The sequence below is a fragment of the Spinacia oleracea genome, chromosome 3, assembly GCF_020520425.1.
Source record: "Spinacia oleracea cultivar Varoflay chromosome 3, BTI_SOV_V1, whole genome shotgun sequence".
In the NCBI taxonomy this organism is placed as follows: domain Eukaryota; kingdom Viridiplantae; phylum Streptophyta; class Magnoliopsida; order Caryophyllales; family Amaranthaceae; genus Spinacia; species Spinacia oleracea.
Genome location: NC_079489.1, coordinates 32,504,618 through 32,516,813, shown reverse-complemented (window position 1 = coordinate 32,516,813; position 12,196 = coordinate 32,504,618). Strand labels below are relative to the sequence as shown.

The window sequence follows — 12,196 nt, the reverse complement described above, 5'->3', positions numbered from 1 at the left end:
ATTGGCTTTAATTATTAAAGCATGAATTTTTATAAGTTTTAATGATTTTAATTATATTATATGATTAGGGTTTTGATTAAAACTATATGGTTTATTGATTCGCATAATTAGATTTTGATTTTAATTATGATAATCAATTGAAATTTCCATATTCTTTTATGACCATTAAAGTGTTGATTTTTAAAGGTTTATGCATGATTTTGATTAATATTCATGCTATGGTTTCAGCTAACTAATTAGAATTATTATTTACGCTAAAAAAAATTTGATTTCTAATTAATTAAAGCAATGTCAAATCTAAATATGTTGCTAAAAATTTAATGAACTTGGTGATTAATTAAGAATATTTATTTTATGATAGTATGAAGTTTCTAATTAATTGGAATTGAATCACAAAGTGACTCCACTACTTATGTACACAAGCTTACGTACAAGTTTAGGGCAATCCAAATTATTCATGTGAATACATGTTATGTTTATGATGTTGTGATTCATGTTTACTAGGATTATGTATTCATGTTTGATTATGTAAGAAAGCATGTTAGTATGATTTATGTTTGTTGAATTTAAATAGCAAACATGTTGTCCAATTATGATTTATGCATGTATGGTTTATGTGCATGCAAGGAAATTTATTTATGCTTTGTACGTAAGGTCAAGCATGTTGAGAGGTTTATTTATGCTAAGTATGTAATGTCTAGCATTCAAGGAGCCTAAGTTTATTTGTGTATTGTTGCACAAATCACATGTACTTTTAGTCATGTAGGGTACACATTTATAGATTTATGTGAGAATGTGAAATGAAATAGGGTTTGTTTGTGCCTAGTGCACAACCCTCATGTTAACAGGCATGTTGTGGACTCACATGTAGAATTATGTTGACCAAGGAACAAAGTAGTAATTCACTAAAGTCAAGTGCTCTTTGATCACAAGCCCTAAAGGATTCTAAAAGAATTAATGTTGGTTTGTTAATTATTGAATGTTTGTTTGGTTGTGTCTCGAGTCGTCCATTGAATAAAATATTAATAAAAGTAAAGTGAAACCGAATAAACTTCAAAACTCTTGGAACGTATGCACCTTGAGTATGAACAATGGGGGGGGGAGTACATGACCGGAGGGTCGTTGCTTCTAACGGTGATACAAGACGTTGTATTGCTATTTTATGCGCAGGAAATTCCATCACAGAGGTGACGCAGGTTTTATCTTTATATTTTAGTGTTTGGAGGGCTCCCAACACTAGTCCAGTTGGACCTTCAGTTCAATTAAGAAACCCGTTCGATGCTAATTCTAATTAAATTAGGAAGTCAAGAGTCGTGTTAAGAGTCGAGTCTTATCTTTATGATTGAATGTTTATAAGATGGCTTTTGCATGTGATTTATTATTCCGTATTGTATTTTGGAGTGAACATTCTTAGTTATAGGCTTTGCTTAGCTTGTAGTACTTAGCTTTTGCTGATTACGCGCTTTCGTGTTTTTTTGGTCACGACCTTTGCCATAATGACCCTATGATGATCCATCAATTGCACTTGAGTTTTTGGGATTAGTATTGTCTAAGAAGGACTCGTAGAGGTGACTTGCACGCCAAGTAATCATTCAAGATGGAGTTGATGGAGAGAGTTTTATTTTGCTTGCATTGTTTGTTAATAATAGTCTAGACTACAACTTAGTTAATGGATTGTTTTGGTTTTAAGTGGATTTTGGTTTGGGCATATATGGTTCCAACTTCTATTTAAGACCATTAACTATATTATTTATATTTTGAAAGTTAATTATTCCGCTGCGTAATTCTGGTACTAGTCTTAACCGTTATCATGGTGGCTGTAATATTGTAGTAATTCCGTTATATATTTAAGGGAGAAAATAGTTTTATAAAAGCAAGTAATTATTAGGGTGTTACACTTTCGCTTACTTTATCCTCCTTTTCTTATATCCAATCATATTTTTTCTCACTCTCAAGTCTCTCACCCACTTTTTTACACTTTATAGGTTAATTATTCACCTTTTTTTACACCCACTCACTGTTCTCAAACTTTTCATACACTATCTACTTTATCCCTCTTTTCTTATATTTCCTCGGTGTTTGATACTAGTTTTGGACTTTTTACACTATTCATATATTATACTTGACTATTATTGGTGATTTATATGTAAGATATGTGAGAAGTTATATCCGTCTCAATGTGTATCTTTAAAATATCAACTTTCTATAATTTTTGCGAGCGAAAATTAAGTATATTAATGGTCAAAATTGTGCATTGACATTGGTGAAAGTGACAGTTGCGAGAAAAAACGAAAGGAGGAAGTAGTTAACTATCTTTCCGTCACACTCTCTACGTTAGTCATTTACCTTTCTTAGATCAACGTAACTCACTTTTCATTCTTCCCCAAACATAGTCTACATAAGAAGGTACTCTGTAAAACATTATTCACTCTGTCCCTTATAATTTTTTCCATATTTTTCTTTAGAGTACTCATTGAAGGGTGATGATAAAGGTGGTACTTCTCACTCTATACTATGAATATCTGTACCTGGAATGTACTTACTGAGATGACCGAGAAGATCATACTCCTGCTGTGTGGCTACCTTTTCCGCTTGATCGGCAACCCTGTTGCAAGAACATTTAGTTGTCGTAATCTTACGTTTCAGAGTTTAATTGGTACATATAGGCTCCAAGTAGACTATGTGTCACGGTTCGAGTGTTTTGACACCGGATCGTGCGGCGCGCTCTTGCCTATGGGGCGGCAAGGGAGCAAGCCTTGTGCGGAAAGTGAATCTCAAGGCTCGGGGCACGAGAGGGTGTCTGCTTCAGAATGGACACTCTTGCCTATTGGCGACAATAGCAAGGGTCGAGGGTCGAACGGGGCGCTTGTGTGCGCACAGCAGGCACAAGCGGGACCGTCGACGAGAGTGTATCTGTTTTGAAGGAGACTTTGTTGGGTCTTAGAAAGCTTAAAAACATGCGACAACACAATATCTATAAAGGCTAGCAACAACACATGTAATTAAGCAAAGGCAACTTCTGATGAGAGGTATTGGTTCATACCCCTCATAGAGGTTTATTTTGAATTAGCTAAAACTTGCTAGTGAACACTGGAATTACAGTAACATAGTCTCTCTAAAGCCTAGAAAACTATTAGAAAGATCCTAGAAAGCAATAGAAAAGAGAAATACAAGTAAATGAAGGTTGAATTCTAACATCTTCCCCCACTTAAGCTGTCGACGTCCTCGTCGACTTACAAGAGTTACAAAAGATGAAAGAAAAATATCCTTTTCTAAACTCTGTAGTCTTCTCTGCGCCGTTGGTTGATGGAGGTTGCTGGAGTCTTCTTGAATCTTGTTGTGTCTTGATGGGTTGGTGAATCTTGCGAATCCAAGTCTTCCTTGTTTCTGGCTTCTGGCTCGGAGCGGCTGGGCTTAAGCTTGTATCTTGTATCTTGTTTCTTATGCGAGGGAGTATCTAAGATGTCGCCTTTCTGATTGGCTCCATCACTCGCATTGTCGAAAGGTATCGGCCCTTTTCTTTTATCTTTGTGGGAGTACCTGTACTTCGAACTAGACAACGTGTCCACTTGCTACAAGCAAAGAATTCAAGTGAGGCATTACAACTGCTTTTCTGGTGCAGAGGAACTCCAATCCAAGTACAAGGTTGAAGTCGTTCATGTTGACGGCAGTGAAGTTCATGTTTCCTTCCGAGTCTCCCAACTTTGCTTCCACCTGTTCTGCCACACCGAGGATCGGCTTGGCTTTAGAGTTGACGGATTTCATGCTACCACTTCCTTTCTTGAGTACCAACCCCAATCTTCGGGCTTCTGTTTCGGTCACAAAGTTGTGAGAGGCGCCGGTGGCTCGAGCACTCCTCCCATTCACTACGAGGTCTACATACATCATGTTCGTGGATCCCTCTCTTGTCTTCGGGGCCTCTTTCCCCATTGCATACACCATGTAGACGGAACTCATTTTGCGGGGCTTATCGTCTTCATTGCATGCTTCTTCTTCTGTCTATTTTGGGGTTTCCTCCATGGACATGGCTGACAACTTCCTCTGTAGGTTGTCGATCTCCCCTTTGTGTTTGCACTCCCACCATTTGTGTAGGCCTCGACATAGCAAACAGTTAAGTCTACTGATGTTTCCCGAGGGCGTGCTGATCTTGGATTCCTTTGTTGATACGGAAGGTGATGACCAGGATTTCTGTGAATCTCCTCCCCCATTTCCTTTCTTGAATCCTTCAACTGAGCTGGACGACACCCTTGAGTCACTTCTCGCACTCTTGGGTGAGCTTGGGGTCGGTCCCTCCAAGCTTGTAGGTGTCCCCCTTGTTCCTTCTTCCGAGCGATGTCCCCTCCCTGTAGAGTAGTCCATTAATCGCTCTACCGCAGTCATAGCGGCCGAAAGAGTGTCAACTTTCGCCCTCAATACTTCGCGTTACTCCCATTCTTGTAGCCCGTGAACAAAGTTAAACAACCGATCCTTCTCATTCATGTCTTGGATGTCAAATATGCAAGCCGAGTACTCCTTCACATAGTCGCGTATGGAGCCCTTGTGGCGGATCTCCTATAGCTTCATCCTTGCAACAAACTAGGTGTTCTCGGGGGTAGAACTGATCTTTGAGTTCCTTCTTGAACTCTTCCCAGGTGTCTATCTTTATTTTCCCCTCTTCGATATCGGCGTGCTTGGTGCGCCACCACAGCTTCGCATCATCCGACAAATGCATGGTCGCGATATCCACCTTTAGATTGTCACTCAATTGACAAATTCTGAAATATTGCTCCATGTCGAAGAGGAAGTTATCAACTTCCTTCGAGTCTCTAGCACCACTGTAGTCTCGAGGCTTTGGAGGTTTGATCTTCATCGCACCATCAGGGTCGCGCACTTGTCTTGGGCATCTTCAGCTTGCCCTTTTACAAAAATCAGTTGCTCATGCAGTCCTTCTCTTTCTTGCATGAGCTCGTCGACCGCATTCTCGAGTCTCTCTATTTCTTTGGCTTGGCCAATCACAATTTTCTCGAGTCGGGTCCAGGTTTCTGACTTGCCCTCTAGCCAGGCTAGTCTTTCTTCGATTGATTTCATCTCAGATTGCTTGCTTGGGTCTCTCGGTGCCTAGGTTTGAACCTTGGCTCTGCTGTCACGGTTCGAGTGTTTTGACACCGGATCGTGTGGCGCGCTCTTGCCTATGGGGCGTGAATCTCAAGGCTCGGGGCATGAGCGGGTGTCTGCTTCAGAATGGGCACTCTTGCCTATTGGCGACAAGAGCGAGGGTCGAGGGTCGAACGGGGCGCTTGTGTGCGCACAACAGGCACAAGCGGGACCGTCGACGAGAGTGTATCTGTTTAGAAGGAGACTTTGTTGGGTCTTAGAAAGATTAAAAACATGCGACATCACAATATCTATAAAGGCTAGCAACAACACATGCAATTAAGCAAAGACAACTTCTGATGAGAGGTATTGGTTCATACCCCTCATAGAGGTTTATTTTGAATTAGCTAAAACTTGCCAGTGAACACTGGAATTAGAGTAACATAGTTAGTCTCTCTAAAGCCTAAAAAACTATTAGAAAGATCCTAGAAAGCAATAGAAAAGAGAAATACGAGTAAAGGAAGGTTGGATTCGAACACTATGCGTTATCATTTTTTTTTTACTATCAATGCAATATTTTTACTATAAAAATATGTAAATAAGGTAATCGATATGAAGAAGGAAACAAATTAGAATATTAATAATTTCCTACCTTTTTTTTTGTAACATGTATAATAAGTTATATAAGTTAAATATTTTAGTTTCCAATTTAAATCATGACTTATAAGCATGACATATTATCATTGTAACACGGATCAAAGATCGAAACATGCGAAGTTTATCATTTTCGCTCATTGAAATTGTTTCATAGCTTAAATGAAAAGTTTTTCCACTTGCTTTCTCTATATCTTTTATAATGGATCCACTTTATCATACAAATGCACATATTTCACATCTAACTTCTTACAAAGATGAGTTTTAGCTATGGGGGCAATAGTTAGGGGGACGGAGGGAAGTATTTGCATTTAATAATGAAACAAGATAGGTAATCAAATTTAATTTTACAAGTAAATTTAAGTCCTTGACTCGAGTCTCGAGTCCAAGAGTTAAAAGCATAACTTGCGGGAGGAGTAAAATTAAAGAAGGAGAATTTATTGAAGTGGGTCCAACATCATTGCTTTTCTACCACGTGTCCACAAAATGACGGCCAAACTCGAACACAAAAAAAAGTAAAAAACAAAAAATAACGAAGAAGGAATCCGTCACTACTAACTCCCCTGGGCCCCACATTATAAATAAAATTCATTTCTGTGCTCGCCCAACCCTTCGTCTTCACTCTTCACTACAATCACTGTTCACTAGTCGAAGTCCAACTCCCAAGCTGCAGTTGCTCCTCCTCCATCACTTCACTTCACTCTCCTCCCGATTTTACGAAACCCTAGGTACTCAACTCTACCTTTTCTGCATTTCGTCTTCTTTCTTCAATTTTCCGGTTATTTTGCTTTTTCCGAATTTCGACTGAATTTCACGCTTTTTTGATTAATTTTGTATATTTTTTTATTTAAATTTTTTGATGACGATGATGTTGAAAGTTGCGTTGTTGAGTTCTTCAAGCTGTTAACTAACTATGAAATTAATTATGTACTGAGATTTGAGAAATGAAAAAAACTGTTGGTAATTTGACGGAATTCTGGAAATCAGTTTGTGAAATTGATGATGTTTATTTTTCCGATTGTTTTCAGTTTGATGTTTGGAATTGCAGTCAATTTTTATTCTTGCAGATATTTTTAGTGCTGAAATTGAATGTTTGCAGAAGTTGTATTTTTAGTATTTTTGTTAAATTGTTCATGATTTTGTATTTATTTTTGTTGATAAGATTTTGAAAATATTTACTATTGTGGTATGCAGATGTTAAAAATGTTCAAAATTGTTGTACATTAAGTCATTAATTGAAAATTTGAGCAGAAATGAAGAATTTGAGTTTGACAGAAGGGAGTAATTCTTTATTGTGATAAAATTAACCTTAGTTAACCTACCACATATGTAGAAGTTGAGGGATTGGGGTGGATAGTGAGGAATAGTTGGTCAGGCATGGTAAATGGGTGATGAAGTGGATGTTTAGAGTGCAAACAGACGCCTGATGGCTGATTCAGATGTTAGGCCTAACTTACTCGCGGTATCAGAATAAACGATTAGTCAATCTTTGATTTAAAACTAGGAGAGAGATTGTTGAACAATTATGATTAGCTAAAAGTTAGCTACTAAAACTTAACGAGTTATAAGAAGTGCTTGCACCTTGAATGTTGATATGAACGATTCTATTGGAACCATTTTCATCTTGCATATTGTTTACACCGCTCCTGGTTTGCCTGCTACATTGGCGCCTACTATCGTGTCACTGAAGAAGTCCCTCTGAAGCACATTCTTTTTTAATAGTCTGACTTTTTACAGCCAAATTAAAAAAATGATAGACTCTTCTATCATCTCCGATTATATTTTGAAAACATGCCCTTGTTCTTCTTTAATCTATTGCGGGAATGATTGAAGATTGATGTTTATACAGCTATCTCAATAATCAATTGATTGATACGTTTTCTTTAATTTGTAATGTGTTTTTCATTTGCATTTATTCGTGAAAATGTTATACCTCGACAGATATCCAGCTTCAATCGCAGGAATACAAAATGCTTTCTGAGTTTGTAGGTCATGTAAGATATTAATATCTATTTTTGTGACATGCTTTTCCTTTTTGAATAAGAAGGAACCACTTTGGAAGCACTTTCTTTTCCTGCTTTCTTGATGACATAGTGTTTATTAAGATGATGCAGAAGTGTGGTGCTTATGCTGTCTGCTTGGCGTGACATATGTAACTGACATCATGGATTTCGATCCAAGAATCATATCTGATGGTGAGGGTTTGAATATTTATTCCTGTTACTGTTGTGTCTTATATGAACAATTGCATTTGATATCTATAACATATTTCCCTGCAGGACATGGATGGCATTGTAATTTTCACTTTGGCTATGGGCATGGTATATCCTGTATCCTTGTCTTGTTTGTTAATTCTTCTCTCTTTAGTCTGGGTTGGCTCTGAATCACCCCCTCTAGCAGTAGCAACAGCTTTAATCTGAATTTTCCTGTCTACTAGACTGCTATGCTGTAGAACTCTTTCAGCATAAATTTCACCTTATACTTAAAATTTCACGTCACATAATGGAGTATAACTGCTCCATATACAGAGAGAGTAGTTATTTTGCTTATGCATGGAGTATTTTTTATCTTCTGATTCTATTGTCAACCTGTTTCCTGTTCTTTCATGGAGTAAAACTGATGTTTTTTTTGGATATTACTTCAGATGTCATTGAAGATGCAACAAATGAGAAATGTTGTGTGCAAGTGCTACAGTGTCTGATAGCTAAAGCAGATGCTGAAATTCATGATCTTGAAGATGAACTGGCTATGCTCCAGTGTCAACTGAAGTGGGCTGAATCAGATGAGCAGAAGGATCCCTATGAAGTCTGCTGTGCCACTTTCCAGCAGAAGATAGATTTGTTGACTAAATCAGTTAACAACGTGAGAAATAGAAATATATTAAACGAGCATGACATCAACACAACAAAAATCCGAGTGCCAGCTGAGAGAATCTATGACATCATTAGTGCTTTAATTGAGCAGAACTTTTCAGCGTCTAATGAACAGGTTGGAGTATTTGTTGTCTTTTTTTCAAATTAAGTCCTTGTTAGTGCTAATATGTCTTTCATATCCACAATTCTCTTACATTTTTCGTTGAGTATGACAGTGTTCCACTAGTTGAAGTTTTTTATCAGTAAGTTGGAAACACAATTTTTTTGGAAATAAGTCAATGACATGGTCAAGCTAGTACAAATGCAATTAACTATTTCAGTGATGAAGCCAATAGAATGAAATAAATCTATGTCAGTGAATAACTATACTTATGAAGCCCAGAGATTGAAGCAAACATAGTCCGGTTGTGTGGATGACATCAGATGCGATTGTTTCCTAAAAACTTGGTCTATAACTCCCAATTTCCATAATTTTGTGACATAAAATCCTACAAACTATAACTTACATTGGTCATTACATTACAATAATGTTCCTCTTGGGCTGAGACAGATACCTTTAACATCTCACTTGGGTGTTTGTGCGGAAGTGTTGGGATGGGTTGCTAGATAAGCCACCCTCCCTTATTTTTTGCACTCTTCTGGTCCTTTAAGTATATAGTTGGTCTATTCCACATCAAGTCCGCAGGCTACAGCCATTTTGTCTCTTTGCCTCAGTCGGCCTGAAAGCACACTAACCAGTTTTTTCTTTGTAATGACAGGTGGAAGACATTTTTGATGAAATGAATTTGCTTGTGTATTCTGGCTCAGTACACATCGGGATGGAGAAAGAAACAACTCTGGAATCATTTGCTGAGTCCAAGGAACTGTTGGAAGACATTGAAAAGCAGAAGGAGCTGTCGGAAGACATTGAAAAGCAGTACAAGGTGCTTTAACTTTCTCTATTTCAACAGAGTGTCTATCACATTGTGCATTTATACATGATCCTGGTTCTTGACTGTATGTTGAAATGATTGCTAATTTCTACCCCTAGATTCAGCATGCTCCAAATTATTTTGATTAAATACTGATATCTGCATGATTCATTGTTTTCTTTGAATGCAGCCTGCAGCCACTGTTTCTGAAGAATCTTGTTCAGATACTGCCAGTTATGTAATTAAGGGCTCCATTGAGGCTAGAGATATCGGCAAGACTGATGTTGAAGTGACTGGGAAAAGCAAAGATGATGCTTATGAGTGTACACCCGCAGGAAAAAATGGATTCCCAACTTGTGTGCAGGTAACTTATCCTTTTAATATCCATTTTATCTCCAGTATTTTAGGTTATAGGAAATTCTAAGGTTTGCAATTATAACCTCAGGTTTGTGTACTTTTGAGTAAATCTGTAGCGACTCTATCTTCCAACTTTCTGTTATTTTGCACACTTTGCAGTCCAGCTTCAATTGTTTTCCTTCTATAACTACACGTAGACATGAATTGTCTACCTACACATCACTCAAGGCGAAATTGTAAACATGATTTCTTAGAGAAATGGGACTTTAGAAAGGAAGGAAGAAATTCTGCTGTAGGATATCTCTTTAAGCGATCACCTACAAGTCAACTACTTACTGCCCTGCATTGAATGACCTCATTAGACCAGAGCTTAAGACTTCATTAGGCTTATGTGACTTTTAAAAAGTAGTTTATCATGTCTCTTGAACCTTTTCTCGTGCTTCAACATCTATCCCTCTCTCCAAAGCCGGGGCTTGATTTTCCTGTATCAACAAGGATTGATTTGTTTATCTGCTATTCTAGCGAAATGGTTGATTTCTGATATTAGCTGAGTATTGGATCTTTCAATAGGCTTACAATAACATTGGAGATTCAAATTCAAATGTTTTGCGGCATGGAAGTATTGAGGAAGGCATGACTGGATCAAAACATAGTGGCAGCTCTTCACCCGTGTCTTCTAAGACGGAATTGATTGTAAAGATTGAAGACGATTATATAGACATGAGCGTTCATAATATTGCTGCTGATTTCTTATACGAGTTACAAGATCATAAAAGTGAAGATCCAGTTGAAGGTAATGAAGTGGCAAAAGATCAGTCCCAAAGTGTTGTTGACAATATGCACTTCACATGTGAAAGAAAGAAATCCAGTTTAGGTTCAATTCTAAAACCCCCAGGGCAGAAAGTACAGAGGAAAGTCAGTTCTATCAGACACTCTGGCTCGAGCCGGATGCTAAAGCCACAAAAGAAGATCGGAAAGAGGCAAATCGATGCTGCTAACTTAAGACCATCAAATTCACCTTCCCATCTGATGGAGGAGAGATTTTATTCTCTTCCGGAAATAGTTCAACAGATAAAACCAGGAGAGATAGCTCATGTAAATTTACCTCGGCTCTTAGGACCCGATATGCAAGAACTGCAAGAATCGAGCAGAGATAATTCTAGTATTCAGTCCCAAGAAGTGGAAGTTTCAGAGGAAGATGATCTCCGTGCAGGGAGGAATTCGGGTTTGAAGTCGCAGAAGGACCTGGTGATCGCCCTGAAATCACCATTTGGTACAGAAGGAATAGGTTTACTAATTGATTCAAGTCCTGCAAATGCGCATAATGTTGAGAGTAAGAGTACTATTGCAGAAGATGTAGAAACGAAAGCGTCGCATCCCTATGATATTGAAAACTTGAGACTACAAATTTCTGAAGATTCTAATCTCTTGAATAATATGAGAGTGCCAAAACTAAGAGAAATTTTGAAGTATTACAAGGTTCGCGGACTTTCTAAACTCAAGAAAGAAAAGATGATTGAGGAATTGAAGATGCGACTAACAGGCGCATAGAACTACAAGCAAGGAATGTACAGAAAAACAATCATTTTTTTCTTCTAACCTGCTTTTTGTCTCTGCAGTATTTTGGTCATTTTGCCTGGGCTTTGCTGTGGCCTGTGGGATTATTTTTAGAGTCCCGATAAGAAGTTGACCGTAGGTATACATTAGACGATATACATCATACAGGGTTTACATTCCAGATTGTTATCAGGGTAAAAATATGTAGGGGTCTTCTTATGCTGCTGTTTCCTTTTACTGTTCGCCTCATTCTACAATGACAGTGATGATTCATGTAAAGAGCATACAAATATAACCGGAATTTTGTGCAGCAATTAGCAAATCAAGAATGATGCTACATTCAAGCTGACTTTTATCCTGTGCAGTATCTATGATTCATCAGTCACTAGCTTTTCATCATGCTTAAATGAGATTTTTGTAGAATGTTCATCATGTTTAAACAAGAATGTTCCGGAATGTCTATCGGGCTTGATTGAGGATGTTCCTAAATTTAAACCAGACTGTGTATCCTTAATTTAATCCTAGAAAAAAGGGAAAGAAAATCCATGACAACACATTAATTTAGGGGCCGTTTGGTTCACTGAAATGGATTGATGTGGAATCTAATATCAAGGGATTATGGATTCAAAATCTAATACCAGTTCAAAGTTACTCTCTCCGTCCTGGAATACTCGAAACGCTTTCCTTATAAAGCCGTCCCGGATTACTTGCAACGTTTCTAAAAATGGAAATTTTTATTAATGTTATATCAATTTATCACTTACCCAATGA

The 12,196-nt window shown here is 37.8% G+C and overlaps 1 protein-coding gene across 1 annotated transcript; it reads left to right on the top strand.

Moving 5' to 3' along the window:
• The first annotated feature begins 6,321 nt into the window (after window positions 1-6,321).
• LOC110802230 (uncharacterized) lies at window positions 6,322-11,824 on the top strand. The gene is made up of 7 exons (XM_022007672.2): window positions 6,322-6,455; window positions 7,842-7,922; window positions 8,007-8,048; window positions 8,372-8,715; window positions 9,359-9,523; window positions 9,702-9,875; window positions 10,439-11,824. Exons 2-7 carry the CDS (start codon window positions 7,892-7,894, stop codon window positions 11,417-11,419), a joined length of 1,737 nt encoding a protein of 578 aa, XP_021863364.1. The 5' UTR covers window positions 6,322-6,455; window positions 7,842-7,891; the 3' UTR covers window positions 11,420-11,824.
• The last annotated feature ends 372 nt before the right edge of the window (window positions 11,825-12,196 follow it).